Consider the following 27,270-nt stretch of genomic DNA (forward strand, 5'->3'; position numbering starts at 1 on the left):
AAGAATCCTTGCATCGTTTATGTGTTTGTTCCATTTCTATCCCACCTTTCCTCCAAGGCTGATGTTTATGGTTCTCCTCCTCCCTAACAACGCTGAGAGGTAGGTAAGGCTGAGATACCGTGACTGGCCCAAGGTCACCCATTGAGCTTGATGGCTGAGTGAACCCTGGCCTCCTGTGTCCTAGTCCAACACTCTAAGCAAGGCCCCTGTCATGGACTTGGTTGGGTGCAGAGGTGTAGAGGGAGGCACCAGCTGGGGAACCCCCAAGGGAAGAAGACTCAGAGCCTGGGGATTGGTGGTGGGACTACAATGAGTGGTCAGGGGGAGAAGAGGGAGCAGCCTGGGAGGAAGTGTCCGAAGCTGAAGAGGTAACAGAGAGAGTCTGCGAGAGAGAGATGTCCGGAACCAGAGGCAGAAGCGGAAGCTGGAGAAGAGGGTGTTCAAAAGGCAGGGATGAGTCAGGCTGGTGAAGAAGGCAGTGTGCCTCCTCCTCCTGCAGCGACCAGCTCCCTTCCCTACTGTTCTCCCAGAACCAGAAGAGGTATGAAGAGAGAGGAGCAAAGACAGGCATGACCACTGTCTCAGATTGCTTGGGAAGGATCTGGGAGAGGAGGAGAATTCGGTAACTGTGGAAAGGCCTTTAGTCTCATGGGGCAAGATTGACCAGGGCAAGTTCCTGTGCTCACTGGGCCTGGCCTCCTTGAGCCGCCCTTGTTTTCTTGAGTAAGGGGTTAACAAGGTATCATTGGAACCTGGAAGCCACCATAGGTGCTTCTGTGGCAGAGAGGGTAGTGGTGAGGAGAGAACACCAATGGAGGCGCCCCATGGATTCCTCTGCCTAAGGTGGCTGTCTCAGTTTGCTTCATGGATGGGCTACCCTGAGCAGCAAGGATGAGTGCTTCTGACCGCCATGCCCACTTAGAATAACAGAACCACAGAATCATAGAATTGTAGAGTTGGAATGGAACCCGAGGGTCATCTAGTCCAACCCCGTGCAACGTAGGAATCTCAACTAAAGCATCCATGACGGTTGGCCATCTCACCATAGGATTGCCCCCATAGGCACGAGAAGCATTTGGAACACCTGCTAGGCTTGCATGGCCTACCTTTTGCCCAATCCGAGCAAATGATTAACAGAGGCTGTAGCTAGATTTCTCTTTCTGGCTACAAAAACACGGAAGGAAATATCCCCAGTTTAAACCTATCCTGCTGTTCTCATAGGTCACAATTTTTAAACTGGGTATGTACATGCTTGCTTATATACAAATGACAGCGACTAGGAGCAGCTACCCGTACGGCTTGCCCACCTGCCCTCTCCCTCTTGGAAAGAACAGCCGGCAGGTCGGATCACCGCGGTGGAGGGAATTCCCGTTGCTCTGTCCAAGCTCCTGCCAACCTAGCTGTTTGAAAGCATCCCTGTGCAAGCAGATAAATAGGTACCACTGTGGCGGGAAGGTAAACAGCATTTCCATGCACTCTGGCACTTGTCGAATACATGCCTATCCAAATTAACTTACCGGTAACTTATTCTTTTATTTATCACACACACACACACTTATGTAACTGCAGGTTATTACAATAATCCTGCCACTGTCTTTATCTGTTTACAATTATCTGCAAATATTCAATAAGCCATTTCCATTCTTTTATAAAAAGTTTGTTATCTTAATTTCTTATTTTTCCGATAAGTTTCACCATTCCTGCAGATTCCGTATGTCTTTGTATCCATTCTTCCTTTGCTGAGACTTCTGCTTCTATCCATTTTGGGGCAAGTAGCGTTCTTGCCGCTGTAGTCGTATACATGAATAAATTTCTATACAATTTAGGTAGTTCTATCCCTATAATTAAGGGACACAGGTGGAGCTCTGGGTTAAACCACAGAGCCTAGGACTTGCCGATCAGAAGGTTTGTGGTTCAAACCCCCACGACGGAGTGAGCTCCCGTTGCTCGGTCCCTGCTCCTGCCAACCTGGCAGTTCGAAAGCACGTCAAAGTGCAAGTAGATAAATAGGTACTGCTCTGGCAGGAAGGTAAACGGCGTTTCCGTGCGCTGCTCTGGTTTGCCAGAAGCGGCTTAGTCCTGCTGGCCACATGACCCGGAAGCTGTACGCCGGCTCCCTCGGCCAATAAAGCGAGATGAGCGCCACAACCCCAGAGTCAGCCACGACTGGACCTAATGGTCAGGGGTCCCTTTACCTTTACCTATATTATAAACATGTCAATAAATTTTTCAAAAACAAGGTTGATATCTATTTATATCCACATGCCCAGATTTATATCTATACTATAGCATGCAAAACACCTGTGAGTGTGTATACTTATCACCATCAATGTACTGTTTTACATCCTATGGTATAACTTTCCCACCAGCCAAGACGGGATTGGATTGGATTGGATTGATCTTTATTACGGCCATTGGCCCGTCACACGACAGTTTCCCATACCAACATAATGTACTTGAACCTCCAAATTTAAAGCCAAGACGGGACTTCGCAGCTCCTTTAATGGGGGGCAGTGGGAGCTCTCCACTGACCACCCCGAGGGTTGCTGGCCCAGGAAATGTGACGCTTTTGCCACCCTTCTCCGTTAACAGCCAGCAGAACTGCAAGGCACTTGGTTGTGGCACCAGGACGGCGATCTTCTCGAGGACGGTGCAGCCGGAGCTTCAGCCGAGAGACTCGGCGTGCGTTTTTGCAGGCGGACGGCCCTCCCAGCCCTTGCGATGGTGCAATCTAAGAGGCGGGCCGCCGGGAGGCCGATGCAGATTCGGCGCCGGCGACGTCACAATGCCCGGGCTCGGAAGGCGCGCGCGTGCGCACTGAGTCGCCTTTGATCAGCTGCTTGGAGAAACAAGCGAGCGAGAGGATCGCGCGCGGGGCTGCAGCGTCGGGATCGCTTTTCGTCCGCCAGATCCTTGCAGGCATTGCGAGCTGCCGGTTCGGAGGGAAGAGGAGAGAAAAGGAGGAAAAGAGGGAGTGGGAAAGAAAAGAAGAAACTTGGCGTCTTGGGACAAGCCATGAAGTTCCAATACAAGGAAGACCACCCTTTCGAGTACAGGAAAAAAGAAGGAGAGAAAATCCGGAAGAAATATCCAGATCGGGTGCCGGTGAGTGGCGCAATCATTTGTGCCTTTTTTGTGTGTGCATGATCTTGGCTGGGGGTTTGTTTGGAGGCGGGGGAAGCAGGCTTAAAGATTTAAGGGAGGGAGGAGACGGGTGCCTTTGGCCTGCCAGGTTCCCAATATTAGAGGGCCGGAATGCAAAGGCTCCTGCGCTTTCCTGGACTTGTGGTCTGGTGGAGAGGAAGGAGTTAAATCCCCTGTGCCACCTCCCTCGTCACCCCCCCCCCGACGCGCCGCCAAGCAAACATGGAGGCAGAAGGACAATGGATGTGTTAATGATGTCACCTTCAGAAGGAGATTCGGGAGCTCTCTCCGCCCTCCACCATCCCAAATGTTGAGATGCATCTCTCCCTCTCCCCTAGATTCTGGCCTGCTTTTGGAGCCTCTCCATCTCCTGGTCCTTCAATGCCAGAGTAATAAGCAGGGGACTGGAGCTGGGAGGACGCAGGAAAAGCAAAGTCATGGTCTCACAAGCGCCTCACATTTGCCCCATCTTTTTCTGGCCCTTCAAAGCAATCCGTGATTGCAGTAGTGCGCACCTTGCTTCACAATTTCCCCATGACTCGGGATATTTGTATAAGCCGCAACGAAATGAGCTTCAATTCAGAATATCAAAGCGCAGCTATTACTGTATTATTTTCCTCCTTCGTCATGTGCCCCTTGCCGCCAAGATAGTTTCATTTCATTAATGTTGTGTCTCCCCCCCCCCCCCGGTTGGCAGATGGGCAAACTGAGGTTGCCTTATAGGAGCGGTTGGGTACTTGTGTCGAAATATTCACAACCTGTCAGATGTTCTTGGCAACAACTTAGCTTGGGGAGTGGGTGTGTTCCCACATTGAAGGGAGATGACACAGGATCAGATCAGGGCAGCAATTTCGGAGGCACTTGCAGTACCTCAGCCCAAGGGGAATTCCTGGGGAGGAATGTCTGGCATGATGATGGTGATGATAAAGCGGTAAACAATCTCAGAACTAGAAGAACAGACTGTGGAACTGAAAGGTGGAAAAGTAGGGGATTAGGCCAAGGCTGGAAAAGGGCTGTGTGGGAAAAGCATAAGGCAGCCGAGTTTGTGGCAAGAGCTTTTGGCCTAGTATGGCGCTTCATTTCCAGGAAGAATGGAAGACGGATCCCGTCTGAGGCCTTTGTTTTTGTTGTTGTGTGACTGTGCAGGCCGTTTCACAGCTTCATGCAGGTGTCTGGCAAGGCTCCCTCTGGCCTGTACCAGAAATAAAATCCACAGTGGCAAAGCACAGGCTTCATGTACCAAAAGCTACAATAGTCTGTGTGGGAAGATCCTTTGAAATGCCTGGCAAGGGTGGGCCAGAGCATCCTTGCGTTTCCTCTCTTCTGAAGGCTGGTTTCAGTTCCACCGGCTTTTCCACTGCAGTGCACCCAGCATGCCCCCTTTTCCTTTCTAAAACAGATCCGTGGCCACAGCAGATGCTACTTAATGACAGACATATCTGCCAAGAGCCTACGTTATCTTTGTTTTCTGCAAAACAAGTAGGGCCTGCAACAAAATGATTGCCTTGTGGAAGGTTCCTATTCAGGAAGAGCCAGCCAGCCAGCCATGCTTCCTAAACATTTTGTTCCATTCCATTCCTCTTCCTCTCCTGTTTCCCATTCTTCATCCTTGGTCATCATTCTGTGCCCTTTGCACATGCTCAGTTCTCACTTCACTGAGTCCCCCCCCCCACTACTTTTGCAGCTCTTGGGGTTCCCCCAAGTCTCCCACCTGTTCATTGCTACATAATGATCCCCCCAGAGTGAACTGAGTTTGCTATTATGTTTATGAGATCTTTGCTTTCTGCAGCTATATTTTTTTAAAAAAACACAAAATAAAACATTGCAGAATTTTACATTTGGGATAAGAGAAGACAAGGGATGAGAAAGAGGTGGCGATAGCTGAGATGATACCTTTCAGCTCAAATGTCTTTGTGATCTTCTTATGTTTTACTAACGCAAGAAGGCTGCATCGCTAACCACCTAGTTTGTTTTCGTACTGCATAGTGCATGTCCTTTTGGAATGGTGGTTCAGGATTTTGCAGGGTCCCTGTGCAAGATACCTTCAGTGGTCCCCCTTAATTTCAGAAGAAATAACGCAAATGAACAGGATTATCTCATTGTGCCTCAAAGCACCTTCTTTGGTGTTCTTTGCCATGTGAAAAATACATGTGCAGAGCCTTAGCTCCCACTGGATCCAGCCCTGCTCCCCTGCCCCCCCATCCTTTGTCTCTTAACTCATTGGTTTCCTACCCCCTGTAGCACACGCGCACTCTCTCTCTCTCTCTCTCTCTCTCTCTCTCTCTGCACCAGTTAGGTCTATAAAATTCAATATATATGTCTTGTTATATGAACTAGGGGAAACTAATGAAATGGACAGGTTTTCATGCAGTGACCAACCTGACCCCATGGAATGCCTGCTGTGGAAAATTAGGAAAGCTAACAATTCAACAGTTGTTGGGTTGTTGTTTTTTTAAAATTTGACTAATTCATGGAGTTGGGGGCATTTTAAACTTGTTCAGTGGAGGGAAATAAATATTCCATGGCCATGTTATTGAGACAAAGATTTGAGACTTGTTTTGATATAAAAGGTAAAGGATAAAAGTAGGCTCAAGTGAGAAAATTTGCTAGGCGAAAGATGCAGTGTGTCTGCACCACACAGTAATTTCAACAAGCTTTCCCTTAGAGGCAGCCCAAGGAAAGTTTTTTTTTAAATGGTGTCTAGTTAGAGATATATTGGGTCAAGGATAGCACATTTTGGGTGAAGGACAACACATTTTGCCACCAGCGTATCTGAAAGCAGTTGTTTTGAAGTTTTACAGGCAAATGTAAAGTTGTTTAAGTAATTTCTTTTGCAATATATTCAGGGTCACTCTGTACTAACACAAAATTAGAAACATTTCTGAGAAGAAAAAAAAAGTATAACAATTAAAGTTCCAAACTGATTTTGAGGTTTAGACCCACTAGCAGCACTGTGCGTTTGTGTGTGTGTGTATATATATATATAATGCACGTTCAAAACAGCAGCTTTAGCAGACTGAATGAAGTTGCGTATGAATAACTCAGATTTATATATGTGTAAGTATCAGGTAGCCTTAGAAACTATGAAGAGGAGTCAAAAGTTTGTGGATGTAAACAATCATTGCTTGTTGCTATTTTTCTTGTTATGCGACTTGTGTTCCTACTGTGGAAAGTTCATGGGATATTTTCTTTCTAATCCAACTGTGGACCCTCACATTTCTGTTTTATTATAGCTTGAATTTTGACATGCATCCTTTCCTTATTAAGCTCTACAGGGAGAATTTGCAGGCACAGAGAAAGGTGGCATAGCTTCTCTTGTTCTCTTTGTTCTTATTTTTCTTCCTGCTCCTTTTTTTGTCCAGGTTATTGTGGAGAAGGCACCCAAAGCCAGAGTACCTGATCTGGACAAGAGGAAGTACCTTGTCCCATCTGATCTCACAGGTAAACAAGTCACATTCCATAATCTATTTTTGCATTGGTATTTAAGGAAGGTTTTTCAACAAGTGATAGAGTTGGTGGCCTCCTCTTTCCCTCGGTCTCATTGCCTTTGGGAAAACGTTTTGTTATCTTCATAGCACAGCGTGAGAAACTCTGGTGAATGCAGTTTCATGGAATTTTAACTCAGTGGTTATCCGCACCTTCGGTGAACGTATCCAGCTGTTCTTGAAAACAACCTTAACAGGTTGTGTGATAGGAATTTTATGGCCTTAAGATATATGGTAATGTTCATAAGTGTACCAACTATGCACATACATAGATCAGCACAGGAAGGCCAAGCTGGAACCATTTTGATTCCTAAACTGACCAAATGTTTTCTCTGCAAGGTCAAAGTGGGAAACCTCCCCATTGTCTCTTTCCTCACAAATCCTGTCTTAAGGACGCATTTAAGATATGAATAGGGTGTGAGCCTGTGACCTGGCCCAGGAACTAAGTATTTATCACTACAGAAGAATGGCCAGGCTCCCGAGGCAATCCAATCAAGTAACCTGCCAGACAGGAGATAAACAACAACAGGAGAAAAACAACATTCAAATTTCTGTTTTAGACCCCCTTTTCTGTGATGTAGGTATGGTGTATCTGGGGGGTGGTCTTGATCTACAGGGTGGCAATTTCAAAAGTCTTTATAAGGCCTTGTGCACCATTTTTCTGGGTCCCTCCTCTCTCCTGAGGGTGAGGGGAGCACCCTTTTGCAACAGATCAATAAAGATCAGGCTTACTAGCTGTTTTGCTTCTCAGTATTCTCTGGTTGGCCTCTGTTATTTTTCTCCTACCAATGGGGAACCTATGTAAGGACTCTATATGGGCTCTTGGATACCCCATAAGGGAAAAGGGCAATTTTTGTTTATAACAGTTGCCAGCGTTCAGATTTCTCAGCTGCTAAGCATCCAGAATAGAGATTACAGGCCATCCATCTGCTAGTTGTCATCCCCCAATTAGGACCAAAAAAACAAAACAAAGCTAACCTTGTGGTTACTTTGCCCTCCTCCCCCCCCCCCAGCAGAGAATTGTATCCTGGCCATTTATCCTCTTGCATACTAAGTATTTATTCTTTTATGGTTCTATAAAACAAATCTAAGTAAGATTGATCAGTGGGGAAATTGCAGTTCTGAATTTAAATTTCACCATGATGGCACTTATAACTTCCCTAGGTTGTATTATATGGGAACCATATATTTTTTTAAACTAGCAAGGTACGTTGTGTGGGTGAAGTTAACAGGAGACACACCAGCGGGTGAACTTAGCTCTCATTTCCGCACTTTCTACAGTGGTGCCTCGCAAGACGAAATTAATTCGTTCCGCGAGTTTTTTCGTCTAGCGAATTTTTCGTCTTGCGAAGCACGAAATCCCATAGGAATGCATTGAAATTCAATTAATGCGTTCCTATGGTCAAAAAAAGTCCAAACAAAGCCAAATTTGGTACAACAAGAGTTTATTAAGTGCTCTTTAAAGTCACACATACTGTAAAGAGCATTTCAAAAATTGAAGGAACAATAAATTAAGTTTCTAAACATGACAGAAAAACATTTAAAAATCAACAAAGTGTACAGTACATTTTCTAAGACTCTGGGGGACAACTCGAAGAAGGTTCCTCTTCCACTCTTTGCTTCTTGCTGAAGAACCCCCTCCTCAACTGTTCCCCCAGCCACCCACCACACAGAAATTCAAATCCAGAAATTTTTTTAAAAAACAGCAGAGTGGCCCAATGGTCACAGAAAATCATAAAAATGCAGAAAAAAACCACACAAGCTTCCAGATTCTTGCAAACCCCTCCTCAACTGTTCCCCCAGCCACCCACCACACAGAAATTCAAATCCAGAATTTTTTAAAAAAAACAGCAGAGTGGCCCAATGGTCACAGAAAATCATAAAAATGCAGAAAAAAACACACACAAGCTTCCAGATTCTTGCAAACCCCTCCCCAACACCAAGTCCTTGAATTCCAAACACCCCAACCCAAAATCCAAAACCCCCCCAAAAAGTTTTAAAAGTTTAACTTACCAAATGGCTGCAAAAGAAGTTTTGGAAAAGCTTCAAAAATCACCAAAGTCTTCAAAAACCTCAAAAAAGGCTACCACACCGCGTTCTATGAGTTGCTCCTCGAAGTCAAGTCGCAACTGTATTAACGGTGTTAAGAAAAAGGAAACAAACTTGCAAGACGTTTTCGTTTTTCGTCTTGCGAAGCAAGCCCATAGGGAAATTCGTCTTGCGAAGCAGCTCAAAAAACGCAAAACCCTTTCGTCTAGCGAGTTTTTCGTCTTGCGAGGCATTCGTCTTGCGGGGCACCACTGTATATCACTTCCCCGCACAATACAGCAGGATATTTTTTCTTGGGCAGAGGTGACTGACAGATCAAGAGTAGGAGTCATTGGCCTGGTCCATGTATCCAGTGCCCCCCAAGTAATTGTAGCTGCCTCTGGGAGTGCATATATCGAAAGAGCAGAGCACTGGGTGGTTTGAACAGAATCTGCAGAAGGGTTGCAAGCCATCCGTCCAAAGAGTGCTACAGCACAGGTTGGAGGGATTTTGGCACTACAAAATAACAACAACAGTGCTAAAAAAAAAAAGTGCAGGGGTACTCTCATTTTGACTCAAGAAAATCACCATTTTATAATTCTTTTTTTTTTAAAAAAAAAATAATTTTTATTAATTTTCCATTTGCACATATATAATCACATTATTATCCATTTTACTTCTTTGGCTCTTTAGAGCCTGTCAATTTAACAGTCATATCAAAAAATTGCAAAGCACAGTTCCTGATGGCAATAACATATCATATTACCATTAAGCTCCTATATGTTTTTGTTGTCGTGAAGTCCAAGGATGTTCAGGTCCAAAGATTGCCAAGTCCAATGATTACAATGTACAGTTCCTGTTGGCAATGCCATTTCATACTGATATCTTCCTTCTACATAGTCCTATGTCTCGGGAGTGTAACAAACAGAGCTACTTAGTAACAATAAGGCAGCTGATGATAGACCAGTTCTCAGGACATATACCCTTGTTTTGCCCATTGGGCTTCTTCAGCGACAAGGTTTCCAGGAGATTTTTCAGTAGGTTTTTTCAGCCGAAATACAGTGGTGCCTCGCAAGACGAAATTAATCCGTTCCGCGAGTCTCTTCGTCTTGCGGTTTTTTCGTCTTGCGAAACACGGCTATTAGCGGCTTAGCGGCTATTAACGGCTAAGCGGCTTTAAGAAAAAGGAAACAAACTCGCAAGAACTCGCAAGACGTTTCGTCTTGCGAAGCAAGCCCATAGGGAAATTCGTCTTGCGGAACGACTCAAAAAACGGAAAACTCTTTCGTCTTGCGCGTTTTTCGTCTTGCGAGGCATTCGTCTTGCGAGGCACCACCGTACCCTTGTTTTGCCCTTTGGGCTTCTTCAGCTACAAGGTTTCCAGGAGATTTTTCAGTAGGTTTTTTCAGCCGAAATAGTCCACAGAAATGCAGAAGTTGCCAGTCAGAGACCTGACTATCCTTGGACTTCACGACAACAAAAACATATAGAAGGTTAATAGTAATATGATACGTTATTGCCATCAGGACCTGTGGTTTGCAATATTTTGATATGACGATTAAATTACAATTTTATTATATATAATGCTATGTTACTTTACAGCCAGTTACATGTGCGTTGTGGAATCTTTTGCCCAACATGTGTCTTGAACCTTGAGATTAAGAGTCTCACTTAGTACTTGTGTATCTCTCCCCTCAGCGATGATCTCAGGGCAGCTAGCAATAAGAATTTCAGTAAGAAACTAAAAGTATACATAATAAAACAGGAGTCAGGTAACACAAAACTAGAGCAATGTAGCAGGAGGATAGAACAATGGGGTTTTTTTTTAAAAAAAAAGGTTCATGTTTCAGAAGCACTGGTCAAATCAAATCTTGTTATCACAAAGCATGGGAGTAGATGCCAGATTAATCTTCTGGAAGGAGAGTGTTCCAGAACTGGGGGGCCACAACTGAGAAGGACCCCTCTTGTCACCCTCCACCTCACTTGAGAAGTCCGGGGTTACCAGAATAGGGCCTCCAAGAAAGATCTCTGCATGTGGACATGTATATGTGGGGAAATGTGGTCCCTCAGCTATTTATCTCTGAAACTGTACATCAGGGGTCAGCAAATTTATTCAGCAGGGGGCCGGTCCACTGTCCTTCAGACTTTGTGGGGGGCCGGACTATATTTTGAAGGGGGGGAAATGAACAAATTCCTATGCCCCACAAATAACCCAGAGTTGCGTTTTAAATACAGTGGTACCTTGGGTTAAGAACTTAATTCGTTCCGGAGGTCCGTTCTTAACCTGAAACTGTTCTTAACCTGAAGCACCACTTTAGCTAATGGGGCCTCCCCCTGCCGCCGCGCCACTGCTGCATGATTTCTGTTCTCATCCTGAAGCAAAGTTCTTAACCTGAGGTACTATTTCTGGGTTAGTGGAGTCCGTAACCTGAAGCGTCTGTAACCTGAAGCATATGTAACCTGAAGTACCCCTGTAAAAGCACACAGTCTACTCATGTAAAAACACCAGGCAGGCCCCACAAATAAACCAGAGTTGCGTTTTAAATAAAAGGACACATTCTACTCATGTAAAAACTACGCTGATTCCCGGACCATCCGCAGGCCGGATTTAGAAGGCGATTGGGCTGGATCCAGCCCCTGGGCCTTAGTTTGCCTACCCATGCTGTACATGGTTTTGAAATTTGAGTGATTTGCCAATATACCTTTTTTTTTTTTTTTACTCTTCCTCTCCCCACCAACTGTAGTTGGCCAGTTCTACTTTTTGATCCGAAAGCGAATCCACCTGAGGCCAGAGGACGCCCTGTTCTTCTTTGTCAACAACACCATTCCTCCCACCAGTGCTACGATGGGCCAGCTGTACGAAGTAAGTAAGAGGCTGTCATTCCATCCTAATGGTGGACTTCCTGGAGCTTAATAATAGCTTGTTGCGTGACACGTTCTGGTTCTGTGGGCAGTATGAAATGAAAGGCTGAGAACGTGCAAACTTGCAAGAGGCTGCAGACTCCTCCAAACTGACTTAGTTCAGAAGAATTTCCCAAGAATATGGTATGAAGGCACATGAAGCCACCACCTGGGTAAAACTCAACAGGTCTGGTCAGTTCCTGTCTGGAAAACACACGTACCACACTTTCTTCCAGGACAGGAGACGTGGCAGGACATAAATGTAAGAAAATGAATTAAAATAATTAAATAATGCAACAAACTCTCCATTCATCTGCAAAAAAACCCCACCCCAAAAACAAGAAAGAAAATATTCCCTCTGAGGGAGGAGAATTAGGAAACCTAGTTACTAATTAATTATCTTGCCTGCCTAAAGGACATTTTCTATTATTAACCAAACAGGGAGGTATCATCCTCCAGGGCAAGCTATTAAGGTCATATCCTGGAGATGCTTAGACTAAACTTCTGAATTAATTCCTGGGCTGATCAGTAGCCAAATTCAGCTGAATAGCTTGTGTTGCTCGGAGCTTTCCTTGGAACGCAGTACCATCTGATATCTAGAGTGATGCCGGCCTGTCTTTAAGTAATTAAAATATATTTCCACATCAAGAGGAGAAGAAACTTTGTCAGTGTCAGAGAAATAAAGATGATGATGATGATGATTTGTACTCTGCTCATCTGACTGGGTTGCCCCAGGCACTCTGGTGCCCATTAGTGTTCCCAGATGAACATTTAATTTAAAAAACAAACTCGGAGTACTATATTATCGTGTTACCTGTTTGGTGGAAGCTTTATGGAAGTATTTCAAGTTAGAAATCAAGTTATCACATAGGTCATTTATGGAGAAGCGATGTTCTAGAGCAGAAGGGCACAACTCTGCATAGATACAGTAAGCTTGGGTGGCGTACTTTTCTTTAATAGAACTCATATTTTGTAAATCTAGAATAAGAGGCAGGGAGAGAGAGATTTGTCCTACATCCACATGCCCATTTCTCTATTGTACATTGTATTGTTTAATAAGCAAAGGAGCAAGCAGACAAGAAGTGCAAGTCTCCTTTGTGGAAAATAATTTATATCACTTCCATGCCCTGCAAATTATTGAGAAGAATCTTATATTTTTCTTGTGCACTTCAGTTGTTTTTTGGAAGAAGACCACACTGGGAAGGTGCTGTCATTAGAATTCTCATACTAGACAGATAGGGAGATTTATGGTTCCTGGTAGTTTTCTTCATCTGTTGGATAAGGATAGATACTCTGGAAATACAGGTGAAACTCAGAAAATTAGAATATTGTGGAAAAGTTCATTTATTTCAGTAATTCAACTTAAAAGGTGAAACTAATATATGAGAGAAACTCATGACATGCAAAGCGAGATATGTCAAGCCTTTATTTGTTATAATTGTGATGTTTATGGCGTACAGCTGATGAAAATTAACAATCTCAGAAAATTAGAATATTAAAGGAAATCAGCAAAACAAGGACTGCAAATAGAGCAATATTGGACCTCTGAGAAGTAGAAGCATGCACCTGTACTCAGTACTTGGTTTGGGCCCCTTTTTTGCTGATTTCATTTAATATTCTAATTTTCTGAGATTGTTAATTTGGGGTTTTCATCAGCTGTATGCCATAAACATCACAATTATAACATATCTCGCTTTGCATGTCATGAGTCTATCTCAAATATTAGTTTCACCTTTTAAGTTGAATTACTGAAATAAATGAACTTTTCCACAATATTCTAATTTTCCGAGTTTCACCTGTATTTTTAGCTATCGTATAGTTTGGCAGCTACCAACTTTCCTCCTTGAGTTCATCATCTGTTTTAAAAGCTCTTTCTGCTAGTGCCCATATCCTGAGCTCTCTCACTGGTAAAAATACTAACTGTGGATTGCAGTATTTTGAATTCCTTCCTACTGCTGTAGATTTAAGCACCTCCTTCAGAAAAACAACCCAGCTCTGGCCGGCCAGCTCTTCTGTCAGTACAGTATGGCCTTTTCTCTAGCTGCATACACTACACTGCTTTTGTGTGGGCGTCTTATAATCCTTGTTAAAAGATAATGAAACCGTTCTAGCAGGAGTGCTGCAACTTCATCTTACCTGGGTCAGGAGCTAATCAATTTAATTGATCTTTAATTGACCAACATTATTTATTTATTTTATTGGGTTTTATAAACAACTGACCAACATTTTTGGAAGAACCAGCATAGCTGTAGTTTTGTCATTTTGCCTCAAGTTTCAAGCACGATACGCTGGTTCTCATGTAATCTGAAACCAAAGTTAAAAATAAATAATGGTTTACCGCAAATGGGCAAAGTGCTGGTGCGTGCTGTCTTAAAATGCCACGGTGCTGTTCCACCACTTCTCCTTTTAAGTACATGGGAGAAAACAAACAAGCTTTCTGGTTTAGCGTCATGTGCAAACCACCAACAGTAAGCCAGGAACAAATCTTGGCTTCCTTTCATGGTTTCTTTGGAGATAAACAAATCAGACACTGGTCAGTGCTGTGACTTGTTTTCTTCTGGCTGCCGAAAAGGATGAGCCGGGTGAGGAGCAAAGCAGCCACAATATTAAAGTAGCATTCATCAACACACTGAAAATTGGTTTTAAACCATGGTTTATTTTTAACTATGGTTTAGCATTGCATGTGAACCAGCTCAGTATAAATCAGTTTCCCACACTTGGCACTCTGACCCAGGGTTTGTGGTTTCCTTTGGGGAATGAAGCAGTTTGGAAAGCTTCATTTATACCAGGGTTTCCCAAACTTGGGTCTCCAGCTGTTTTTGGACTACAATTCCCATCATCCCCTGACCACTGGTCCTGCTAGCTAGGGATGATGGGAGTTGTAGCCTAATAACAGCTGGAGACCCAAGTTTGGGAAACCCTGGTATAAATGAAGCTTTCCAAACTGCTTCATTCCCCAAAGGAAACCACAAACCCTGGGTCAGAGTGCCTGGAGCCTCTGAAATCTCACACCGCTTGGAGATTGGGGAGGTCACCAAAAATATGCAAAGGTGTGGAAAGCATGCGAGCCTTTGTGCACAACTCAACTTACCTGAAGGCCTACCTTTAAAAAAACCCCAGGGTTTGTGTTTTCCTTTGGGGAATGAAGCACAGCAGAGACTGTGGTGTCTTTATGATAGATGGCTTATTTACACATATCTACAGTATCCGTGGGACGTGGGTGGTGCTGTGGGTTAAACCACAGAGCCTAGGACTTGCCGGTCAGAAGGTCGGCGCTTCGAATCCCCGCGACGGGGTGAGCTCCCATTGCTCAGTCCCTGCTCCTGCCAACCTAGCAGTTTGAAAGCACGTCAAAGTGCAAGTAGATAAATAGGTACTACTCCGGCGGGAAGGTAAACGGCGTTTCCATGCGCTGCTCTGGTTCGCCAGAAGTGGCTTAGTCATTCTGGCCACATGACCCAGAAGCTGTACGCTGGCTCCCTCGGCCAATAAAGCGAGATGAGCGCTGTAACCCCAGAGTTGGCCATGACTGGACCTAATGGTCAGGGGTCCCTTTACCTTTATCTTACAGCATCAGCACCCCAAGAGGGTCTTGTTTCTCCCAGACTTGGATTCAAACAGAAATCAAACATTGCTCTCAAGCGTTGCTCTGACTCTTTCTCTCTCCAGCTTGCTGCTTTACTTCTGAGTCACATCGCTGCCAAACTGCACTCCAAACTCTGGCTTTGTCTTCTAACTGACCATGAGCTTGGGTGTGTGTGTGTCATCCATTTAGTGGCTCATACAGAGCCCCTTTCCTTGGTTTCCCTTAATGGCCCATCACAGAGCCTATCTCCCCCAACAGAGGAAGCTAGCCTGCCTCATCTTTAAACAGTTGCTGGATCCAAAGGTTAGAAGGATCTCTCCATACAGCCTATCTCCTCCTCCACACCAAGGAATAACATTGGCTCCCAGCACGTTTCCAAGCACAATTCAAAGTGTTGACAGCAGGGGGAGAACTGGTGGCAACTGGTGCCCACTAGACCCGATAGGGCTACCAAGAAGTCATAGGGATGTGGCCAATGAGAGTTCACAGGGGCATGGACCGGTTTTGGTTTTCTCCCTATCATCCACCCTTGCAAAGATATTGCAAACATTTAAGCATTGCTGTTTTACAAATAGTTTGCACCTAGATAAATGGAAAAACATCTTACTTTAGTTCAGAATGTGGGATAACCAGCTTCATTTGACCAGCATGCTTGAGCCTAATTCAAAGTGTTGGTGCTGACCTTTAAAACCCTAAACGGCCTTGGCCCAGTATACCTGAAGGAACGTCTCCACCCCCAACATTCAGCCCAGACACTGACGTCCTGCTCTGAGGGCATTCTGGTGGTTCCCTCGCTACGAGAAATGAGGTTACAGGGAATCAGGCAGAGGGCTGATCAGACATGATCTGACACCATCAGATGTCAAGGAAATAACTATCTGACTTTCCTTTAGAAGACATCTGAAGGCAGCCCTGTTTAGGGAAGTTTTTAATGTTCGATTTTTTGTGTGTTTTTAATATTCTGTTGGGCGGGGTATAAATAAATTATCATTACAGTGGTACCTTGGGTTAAGTAATTCATTGTTCTGGAGGTCCGTTCTTAAACTGAAACTGTTCTTAACCTGATGCACCACTTTAGCTAATGGGGCCTCCTGCTGCTGCCATGCCGCCGGAGCACAATTTCTGTTCTCACCCTGAAGCAAAGTTCTTAACCCGAGGTCCTATTTCTGGGTTAATGGAGTCCGTAACCTGAAGCGTATGTAACCTGAAGTGTATGTAACCCAAGGTACCACTGTACAGTCATACAGTGTTATGGATGCTTCAGGTTACGTGTTTTCGGGTTGCGGACCGCGGGAAACCCGGAAGTACCGGAATAGGTTACTTCCAGGTTTCGCTGCTTGCGCATGCGCAGAAGCACCAAATCACACCGGCACAGACGTGGCACTTAAGGATGCGAACACTGCAGGTTGCAGATGTGCCTCCGTCATGGATTACATCTGCAACCCAAGGTTCCACATTATTATTATTATTATTATTATTATTATTTAGATTACAATGATGTTGACTTCTGCTCCTCTCTTTCCTCCCACCCCACATTTTTATTTCCCCAGGATAATCACGAGGAGGATTATTTTCTGTATGTGGCTTACAGTGACGAAAGCGTGTACGGCAAATGAGCCCCTCGGCCGCTGTCCTCACAGTTGCGATGGCCTGAAATGACTGTTCTGGGAGGGCGTTTCTGCGTCAGACAGAAGCAAGAAGAGGGAGGAAGAACTGGACAACAAGCCACATAATCTCATGCCATCATTCCTTGCACCTTTATTTTAAATTAATTATTACTGTTGTTTTATTTAATCCGTTGGGGGAAAGAATAGTTGGTGTTTTGCGGCGGTCAGGGCTTTGGGATGGAGAGATCTGTTTGCCAAGTTCCCACCTTCCATTACACTACCTGGCTCTTCCATCAATGCCCAGTGAGAGGAGAGGATGCTATCTAGTGATCTTGTCGGAACTGCCAAAGGGAACTGTGGCTCTCCCCGTAGCAACTAATCTTAAATTTGCCTATTTTTTAAAGACGGCAGCCCCCTCTCCTGTGCATGAAGGAGATATTAATTTCTGTTAATTTGTGAGCCTTTTCTGCCCACCCTTTGCCCTCCTTTCCTTGGCCCTGATCCCAGCGTTACGTGTGCACCCCTCTCCCTTCTTCCTCATGCGTAGCATCTCTGATTTGAGTTCATCCATCACTCTAGCGGCATGTCAGCCTCCTATAAGCAGAACCATGTAGATGCCTTGCAGTATGGAGAAAACCAGCTTCCTAAGCAGTTTGGCTAACTTAAAACAATGGCAGCACGTCCCTTTCTTTCACGGTGTTACCAATGAATTGGACCTTGGGCGTCTATCCTATATTGCATTCTGCACGAGTGTTTTGTGATGTTCTGTGTCCTTGCTTGCCAGTGAAAGGCTGTTCTCTGCTAGGTCACCATCCTGATACCTGTCTTGTGTTTCCTTTGCTGCTATCAATTCAATATGGAAAGGGAAAAAAATATTGGGATTAACCTGCACCCACAGCCTTGCCTCTAAACATATATTCTGCAGTCCTTTTGTGAAAACAGTTGTGGTTTTTTCCTAAGGAGAGCGGCACCACTCTCCCACATCCCTGACAATAGCCATCAATATTGAAAAAGAGTTTGCCCAAAGTAGGTATTTATGTTGCAGGGGCCACAGCAGTTTCTTTGTGACAGTAGTATTGGTCTCCCTCTCTCTTTACACTGGTTGCTCCCCGTCGAGAAATCATGGTGAAATGTAGGACGTTTTGTGTTGTGGCTTATCTTTTTCATTGCTCCCTATGGTTAGATTTTGTAGTTTTGTAGCAACTGAGCATATTTAGAAGAGAGGCTAAGGATGAACAAAGGATGGCAGCTACATAACCTTAGACTGGAGAAGAAAAATGATTGCCTCTGGAATCCTGAACTCTTTAGGTGACACCTATTCTTGAGAAATGTCTGAGTTTATGGAAACTGGTGACATGCCCGCCTCTGCTTCTCTGTTTAACTCCTCCCCCTGCTCATAGCTTTATAGCGTCATTCCTACAAGAGTATCACCAGATGGCAAGGGGCCTAGTGGACCAGAACTCTCTTAGGCAGGGGCCAAGGATTTGAAGGGATGGTGAAGAGTTGAAATTGAAATTGCACAGCTGGGGAGCGGAAGTGACACAAATAGCTGGAGGGATACTTGTTAGTTTCGGTGTGTCTTGCCTGGATGCACTCCTTGTGGCAAGACTGGTTCTGCTTAGTATGCCAAGTTCCTTCCAGTACAAATTTCAGTTGGCTCCACTTCCGTTTCCTCAGCCTTCCTGTCTTTCAGGATGTCTTCAAGAGTCACATTCCGAATTCTTACAGGTCAGGCAAGTCCGGTGTGAGTCAGGGCATGCCTGCGTGTGCGATTGTGTGCACCAGTGTATTCCCTCCCTCATCTCTGCTTGGGGAAATATAACGGATGTTGAAAGAGACTATGATCTACCCCCTCCCCCCAATGCTGCTGCTGGTCTTTAACCGACGTTCATGGGCTCTCAACATACCCATTTCTTACATATGAAGGGTTACGTTTGAAGGTTTTTTATTTAAAACGGATTGTGGCGTTTACTTTTCATTTTCGCTTTTCTCCAGTATGTAAAATGCAGTGTTGATTATACTTTTGTCATTAACTCCAACCAGCTTCAGATTCCTGTAAGATAAAATCCATGTCACATCGGCTCAAATCAATAAACACACATGTAAAGATCTGAGAACCAGAGTGGAATGGTAATTTTGTTATGCATTTGACTTAGGCCGGGAACTCCTATTTAAGTGTTAACAGCTTGCCAAAGAACTTGGAATCATTCCGGTTTCAGCTCATGTTTGTGTTAATCTATGGCTGCTGCACAGTGGTACCTCTGGTTGAGAACGGGATCTGTTCCGGAGGCCCGTTCGCAACATGAAAAGAGCGCAACCTGCAGCGGCGCATCTGCGCAGGTGGTGATTCGCCGCTTCTGCGCATGTGCATGATGTAATTTTGCGCGTCAGCACATGCGCGGGTGGCGAAACCCGGAAGTAACCATTTCCAGTACTTCTGGGTCGCTGCGGGACATAACCAGAAAGAACGTAACATGAAGCGAGCGTAACATGAGGTATGACTGTATTTGGGAGCACTGAGAATATCGGTAACAGATATTCTACCCTTGTTTTTGAGGCAGTGTGCTTCTGGGTATCAGTTGCTGGAAGCAGCGGGAGAGGAGAGTGCTTCTGCCCTCAGATCTCACTTGCAGGTGTTCTAAAGGCATATGCTTGGCCACTGGAGAACAAGATGCTTGGCTAGTTGAGCCACTGTCTGATGGAAAAGGTTCATCATACATTCTTAAATACTGGAGTACTGCATTTTTATTTGTATCTGATCCTTTCAAAGGCAGGCCAATTGTATTGCTTCATTTTATCCTTGCAGCAATCCTGGAAGGTAGGTTAGGCTAAGGGAGAATGCAGCTTGCTCAGGATCACAAAAGAGTGAGCTTCATGGCCAAGTAAGGATTCAAACTTAGGTCTCCATGGATGAAGACCACACTCTACACCACAGTGGCATTTTCAGAAGAACTGGGAAACCAACAGGTAAACTGATAGCATTAGAAGTCTTTGGCAATTTTTACTAAAGTGCCAGTTTTTAATGCAAAAACACATCGTTCTCACCGATAGTATATTCTCAGGACACCAGAGATAATAAAAACACTTCAAATAAATATGCTTTCTTCTTCTTTGGCGATCACTCGTTGCCGAGTAAGATTGTCTTCCATAAACAGGTTTTAACAATGAGTCCATAAGTGACTCTGGAGGCCAATTCTGGACCCACACGTCCTTCCACAGGGGGGACATAGGTTTCCAGGCGGGAGTTGATCACGGTGAGGGTTTGCCAAGAGTGCCTTCCTCTTAGCACGTTTCTCCCTTTTATCCTGAGTTTGAATGTCTTCAAAGCCCATGACACCTTTGGTAAAGACTGTTCTCCAATTGGAGCATTGCAGGCAACTGTTTCCCAATTGTTGGTGTTTATACTACATTTTTTAAGGTTTGCCTTGAGAGAGTCTTTAAACCTCTTTTTTTTTTTTTAAAAAAAAAAGATATTTATTGGGAATTTAAAGTTACATTAAAAAAAAAAGAAAAAGAAAAAGCAAGAAAAAAGAGATTAAACAATACAAATCAGTAAAAAGAGAATAAAAAGTACAAAACATACAATACACTAAAATCAAAAACAAGAGCAAAAGAATAAATTTAAAAACAAATCCAATATTCCCATATCCTTATCTTCATTAACTTGTTTCATCGACCTCCTCACACCTCCCTTTTTTGTATTCTAATTATTAATTATCTCAGCAAATCCTTTCCATCTTTCACTGTATTCTGTCCTTTAGTTGTCTTAATTTATTTTAGCCTTATCTTACCATAAAAAAAAACCTTAGAACTTAAAAACTTATTTATACATAACTCCTTATAACATTTCTACTAAAGCCTAATAGTTTCATTCCAAGATTTTCCTAACAGCCATTAATTTTGCAATATTTCTCTAAATGAATTTTTAAACTTTCTGCCAATCTTCATCCACCGTCTCTTCTTCCTGATATCGGGTTCTGTCAGTCCTTTCTGTCTGTTCCATCTAGTCCATCAACCTGGTGATCGTATGTCCGAGGCCCTTAACTCTTTTCCATGTCCCTTCTGCAGATCTTCTTCATAATTGTACCTGCACTTTACTTTGTCTTCTGCTGGTCTTGTACTTAGTTTCCTTCCTTTGTCTCTGAGGAGTAGATCTCAGGGGAACAACCTAAGAATGTCTTTATCCCTTCTCGACCGGTCAGCCCGTTCTCCATGGTTAGCACTAAAATCCGAAAAATATTCCAAAGCGTACTTCAATGTCCCTCCAAAGTTGAGGGCCTCGACCACTCCAATCTCCTCCTGGCCCAAAACCAAATGTCAAAAGTCAGGACATCCCTGCATAGGAGGATATGACCAGCTTGCCATCTCCAGTCCCGACAGGACTCCGTCTCTCCAAGTCTGACTCACTCCAGATTCAGACATCAGAAACAACAGCTTATGATCCTGCAAGGCCACATCTCTCTCAACTTGTATTACTTGAGGTTCAACAACAACCTCCTCCTTTGTCTTCTCCGCGGCTTGCCCTGTCAGGGCAGATTCCTGGATCAATTCTTGAGCAGGTTCTATATCAGTGTTCACTGTTTGACCGAAATTATCAATTGCAGTAGTCATCAAATCCATCTTCGCATGAAGCTGCTCCAACAAAGCACTTGTCCTGCACAAAGCAGACACTAAGGTTTCCTGTGTCAACATTCTTGTCCAAGGTCAATGTCTGTTTCTCACGATCCTTAATCTCTACAGCTGTAGAGTTCCCCAGGTCCACTCCAACAACAGTTCAAAAGCTCCCTCTAGAGGAAACAATTTCTATTTGTATCCATTCTTTTACAAGTTTTTCAAATCTTTGTTCCTTTTTAGTGCAAAAGGAAACATTGGAGTCAATATGTTTTTCTTATTTGACTATCTGTCAACATACGTTATTATTCACAGTCAATGAACTTTCCCAAAACGTCTATCTTTGACAGCCCGTTCCCAGGTTCAAGACAATAGAAATTTATCTTTCTTTACTCCCTCTCCTGCAGGCTTGAACAATTTAAGATTTCCGCCCTCTTCTCCTGCTTCCAAGGGGGGTTTTGTAGTTTTAACCGATGGAAATTTAGTCCTTTACAGATAACTTTCCAGACTTTAGCTTGCGATGCCTTTGCTTCAAGCTATTTACAAAAGCGGAAGGCGGACTTCCTGTTTAGACCTTCCCGCTCCGGTGCCAAATTACGAAGTTTAATAATCCAATTTTCCGTTCTACTCACGGGTACTTGTTTAGAGTCCAATTGTCCACAGGAAAAAAGTCAGCGCTGTCCGACAACAGCAATGTGGCTTCACTCCGTGAAAAGAGCAATCGATTCGAAGCACCGCGCCGCTCACCCCACGTCGCTTCGGATCCCCGTAACCGGGTTTCCCCGCGAGTAGGGGAGGCGCAAAAGGTGCCAGCCGAATCCCAGGTCCACAGGCTTCTCCCGCCTGTGGTTTTTGATGGGTCTCCGCCTCGCCGTGGCGATCCAGACCCTGATTTTCACGGAGCGGATTCCTCCAGATCAGAGGAAATCCGCCATTGCCGGTGGCGCTAACCCGGAAGTCTCTTTAAACCTCTTTTGTTGACTACCAGCATTACACTTTCCATTTTTAAGTTCAGGATAGAGTAGTTGCTTTGAAAGATGATAAACAGGCTTCCCCACAACATGACCATTCCAGTGAAATTGATGTTGAAGAATTATTGCTTCAACACTGGTGATCTTTGCTTCTTCCAGTACACTGGTATTAGGGTGCCTGTCTTCCCAAGTGATGTGTAAAATTTTTCGGAGACACTGTTGATGGCATCTTTCGAGGAGTTGTGTGCTGGTCCCGGGGGGAAGGTTACTGTTACCGTAGTCAAAGTTCAGTCCTAAGTCACTAGCCTGGAGATAGTCCACAAAGTGCGAGGTGAGGTCCGAAACAGGGAGCCGGGCGGGGACAGGAACACTCGAAGATCAGAAGCAGGTAGCCGGGCGGGGAACAGGAACACTGGAGGAACAGGACTGGATGCTGGCCAAAACAGCTCTTCAATGACGACGTTGCTCCCGCAACCTGGGACCGGGCTGACTGCCCTTTATCTTCTCTAAGGCCAGGGGCGGTCCCGGCCCCCAGGAGCCCCGCCTCTCCTGGCCTTAAGGCGAGCACTCCTCCTGGGAGAAACCAGTTCCCTTCGCCTCTCTGCCCTAAGCCTCTGCAGTTCAGGAGAGGCCGAAGGGTTACTGGGCCCCGGGGAAGGCTCACCTGTAGACACTGAGTCCTCAAGCACCTCTGGGGCCAGAATGGTTTCACCTGGTGCCTGCTCCTGAGGATCTGGCACAGGTGCAGGCTCCTCAGAATCTAGGCCTTGCCCCAGTTCAGCCGGCCCTGGAGGCGGGGACTCCTGTGCCGGCTGGGATTCCTCCGGTTCACTCTCAGAATCGGAATCCCAGGCCATCACAAGTTGGCGATGGTGTTTATAAGTGGTCCATGTTTCACAAGCATACAGTAAGGTTGGTAGTACAATAGCTTTTTTACAAAAGCATTTTGGTTTCCCTGAGAATGTCCCGGTCCTCAGACACTCTGCACTTCACTCGAAATACATATGCATAAACACACACACACACTGCTTCCGCCTGCAGCATTCCAGATGTGTCCAGGAAATTCCGGGTGTATGGCAACCGTACTTTTAATCAGTGTATACATAAATATACAGTGGTACCTCAGGTTACATACACTTCAGGTTACATAGGCTTCAGGTTACAGACTCTGCTAACCCAGAAATAGTGCTTCAGGTTAAGAACTTTGCTTCAGGATGAGAACAGAAATCGTGCTCTGGCAGCGTGGCGGCAGCAGGAGGCCCCATTGGCTAAAGTGGTGCTTCAGGTTAAGAACAGTTTCAGGTTAAGAACAGACCTCCGGAACGAATTAAGTACTTAACCCGAGGTACCACTGTACATTGATTAAAAGTACGCTTGCCATACGTCCGGAATTTACTGGACCCATCTGGAATACTGCAGTCAGAAGCAATGTATGGTAGGAAATCGCTAAAATGTCTGGGAAAATCATACGTATGGCAACCCATGTCAGCAGTGTCAGTTTTGGCAATCCATGTGAGATGTAGTGCATATCCTAGATAGTATAGGATCCGGTTGAGTCCGCATTCTGATCTGGGATGGCTTCACGAATATCTGCTCCAAAGTGTGCTCGTAATTGTTCCTCACCACCCTGGGGAAAAGTGACTTGTGGGGTGCCACAGGGTTCTGTCCTGGGCCTGTTGGTGTTCAACATCTTTATAAATGACTTGGATGAAGGATTGAGGGGATGCTCATCCAATTTGCAGATAACACCAAATTGGGAGGGGTAGCTAATGCCACAGAAGGCAGAATTGAGATTCAATATGACCTTAATACAATGGAGAACTGGGCCTAAACTACAAAATGAATTTCAATAGGGTTCAATGTAGGGCTGTAAAATTAGGCAGGAATAACCAGCTGCACAAATATCAGATGTGGGACATCTGGCTTGCCAGTAGCACATGTGAAAAAAATCTAGCGGTCTTCGTAGACCTCAAGCTTAACATGAGTTAACAGAATGATGCAGCAGCAAATAAGCTAACGCTAGTCTAGATTGCATCAGCAGAAGTACAGTGGTACCTCGGGTTACAGACGCTTCAGGTTACATATGCTTCAGGTTACAGACTCTGCTAACCTAGAAATAGTACCTTGGGTTAAGAACTTTGCTTCAGGATGAGAACAGAAACTGTGGTGCGGCGGCAGTGGAAGGCCCCATTAGCTAAAGTGGTGCTTCAGGTTAAGAACAGTTTCAGGTTAAGAACGGACCTCCGGAACAAATTAAGTTCTTAACCTAAGGTACCACTGTATAGTGTTCAGATCATGGGTAGGCAAACTAAGGCCTGGGGGCCGCATCCGGCCCAATCACCTTCTAAATCCAGCCCACGGACAGTCCGGGAATATGAGTTGTTCAACAGTGGAATGGACTCCCTCAGAGGTGGTGAACTCTTTTGGCCTGTCTGAGACTGCCTTTTGAAATGGTGGATAGCTTGACTCCTGAATCCATTGTGGATTCCTGAATCCATTGTGGATTCCTGAATCCATTGTTTCATGCATACATTGATATCTGCCCTTTTGACAGGTCAGCTTGGCCATTTTTTTTTTATTTTTTTTTTAAATAATTTTTATTAAAGTTTTAAACAACAAAAGAAAAAAACAACACACACAAAAAACAATACAAAACTCAACAATAAAAAACAAAAAGCATAACAATTAAAAACAAACTCTCTTTTCCATTTCCAATTTTAAGTTACTTATTTTCTGGACTTCCTCATACCTCCCTCTTTTGTATTCCAATCCACATTATTTGTCCAGCAGTTTCTTTTCCACTTTTTTAATCCCAATCTTTAATTTAATAAAATGTTAAAATATATAACTTCAACTTTTTAAAACCTAATCCTTGATCTTAATATCATATAACGTTAAAATTTTCCCTTTTAATATCAAATTTCCATTTCTTTAAACATCTTTAATCTTGATCTTTAATCTTAATCTATCATTAACTTTAACCTGTGCAGCTGGAAACCACTTACTTTCAGTCCAACATCCCTTTAACATTCCTTAATTTTGCAATGTTTCTGAAGATAGTCTTTGAATTTCTTCCAGTCTTCCTCCATCGACTCTTCTCCCTGGTCACGGATTCTACCAGTCATTTCCGCCAATTCCATATACAGTGGTGCCTCGCAAGACGAAATTAATTGGTTCCGCAAGTTTTTTCTTCTTGCGAGTTTTTCGTCTTGCGAAGCACGGTTTCCCATAGGAATGCATTGAAAATCAATTAATGCGTTCCTAGGGAAACCGCTTGCCAGGCTGGCGGTGCGGAGAAGGGCTTTCCTCCCCACCGCAAGCCTTCAGGACAGGTACGGGAACAGAGGGGAAGGCGCGCAGCGCTTTCCCTCTGTTCCCGGGGCTTGCGTGGGAGGAGGGTTTTTCCTCCGCACCGCCAACATTCAGAACAGCATTCTGAATGTTGGCGGTGGGAAGGAAAACCCTCCTCCCACCCCAAGTCTTCAGGAAAGCCATCCGAAGCTGGGTGGCGGGAGGAGGCGTTCCCCCCCCGCCCGGCATCGGAGCTTCGTTCCGATGCCGGGCGGGGGGAGGAGGCGTTCCCCCCCCGGCATCGGAGCTTCGTTCCGATGCCGGGCGGCGGGAGGAGGCGTCCCCCCCCCCGCCCGGCATCGGAGCTTCGTTCCGATGCCGGGCGGGGGGAGGAGGCGTCCCCCCCCGCCCGGCATCGGAGCTACGTTCCGATGCCGGGCGGGGGGAGGAGGCGTTCCCCCCCCCGCCCGGCATCGGAGCTTCGTTCCGATGCTGGGCGGGGGGAGGAGGCGTTCCACCCCCGCCCGGCATCGGAGCTTCGTTCCGATGCCGGGCGGGGGGAGGAGGCGTTCCACCCCCGCCCGGCATCGGAGCTTCGTTCCGATGCCGGGCGGGGGGAGGAGGTCCGAGGACAGTGGGGAAGACGCGCTGCGCTTCCCCGCTGTCCCGGAGATTTCCCTATGGGCTGTCGTCTTGCGAAGCAAGCCCATAGAGAAATTCGTTTTGCGAAGCGCCTCCAAAACGGAAAACCCTTTCGTCTAGCGGGTTTTCCGTCTTGCGAGGCGTTCGTCTTGCGGGGTACCACTGTAGTCCATAAGTTTCATCTGCCATTCCTCCAGTGTGGGAAGTTCTTGTGTCTTCCAATACTTTGCGATGAGTATTCTTGCTGCTGTTGTTGCATACATAAAGAAAGTTCTATCCTTTTTTAACACCATTTGGCCGGCTATGCCCAGGAGAAAGGCCTCTGGTTTCTTAGGGAAGGTATCCTTAAATACCTTTTTTAATTCATTATATATCATTTCCCAGAAAGCCTTAATCTTTGGGCACGTCCACCAAAGGTGAAAAAATGTACCTTCAGTTTCTTTACATTTCCAACATTTGTTATCGGGCAAGTGATAGATTTTCGCAAGCTTGACTGGGGTTATGTACCACCTGTATATCATTTTCATAATATTCTCTCTTAAGGCATTACATGCCGTAAATTTCATACCTGTGGTCCATAACTGTTCCCAGTCAGCAAACATAATGTTATGTCCAACGTCCTGTGCCCATTTAATCATAGCCGATTTTACCGTTTCATCTTGAGTATTCCATTTCAGCAGCAAGTTATACATTCTTGACAAATTCTTAGTCTTGGGTTCTAACAATTCTGTTTCTAATTTGGATCTTTCCACCTGGAAGCCAATTTTCCTGTCCAATTTAAATACCTCCATTATCTGATAATAATGAAGCCAGTCTCGCACTTTGTTTTTTAGTTTTTCAAAACTCTGCAATTTCAATCTATCTCCGTCTTGTTCCAAAATTTCCCAATATTTCGGCCATTTGACCTCCATATTGACCTTTTTCAAGGCTTTCGCTTCCATTGGTGACAGCCACCTTGGGGTTTTGTTTTCTAACAAATCCTTATATCTTATCCAAACATTAAA

At 44.8% G+C, this 27,270-nt stretch overlaps 1 protein-coding gene across 1 annotated transcript; it reads left to right on the forward strand.

Moving 5' to 3' along the window:
- The first annotated feature begins 2,806 nt into the window (after positions 1 to 2,806).
- GABARAPL1 (GABA type A receptor associated protein like 1) lies at positions 2,807 to 18,868 on the forward strand. The gene is made up of 4 exons (XM_080987991.1): positions 2,807 to 3,105; positions 6,507 to 6,585; positions 11,402 to 11,520; positions 16,695 to 18,868. Exons 1-4 carry the CDS (start codon positions 3,016 to 3,018, stop codon positions 16,758 to 16,760), a joined length of 354 nt encoding a protein of 117 aa, XP_080844117.1. The 5' UTR covers positions 2,807 to 3,015; the 3' UTR covers positions 16,761 to 18,868.
- The last annotated feature ends 8,402 nt before the right edge of the window (positions 18,869 to 27,270 follow it).

This window comes from Podarcis pityusensis (assembly GCF_964106645.2).
Source record: "Podarcis pityusensis genome assembly, chromosome: 17".
NCBI classification, from domain to species: domain Eukaryota; kingdom Metazoa; phylum Chordata; class Lepidosauria; order Squamata; family Lacertidae; genus Podarcis; species Podarcis pityusensis.

What these genes read in the sequence shown, in the direction of transcription:
- GABARAPL1 (XM_080987991.1), top strand. Translation starts at nt 3,016, where the DNA reads ATGAAGTTCCAATACAAGGAAGACCACCCTTTCGAGTACAGGAAAAAA. An exon ending in AATATCCAGATCGGGTGCCG is followed by an intron (nt 3,106 to 6,506) that starts GTGAGTGGCGCA and finishes TTTTTTGTCCAG; the next exon opens with GTTATTGTGGAGAAGGCACC. An exon ending in TGTCCCATCTGATCTCACAG is followed by an intron (nt 6,586 to 11,401) that starts GTAAACAAGTCA and finishes CACCAACTGTAG; the next exon opens with TTGGCCAGTTCTACTTTTTG.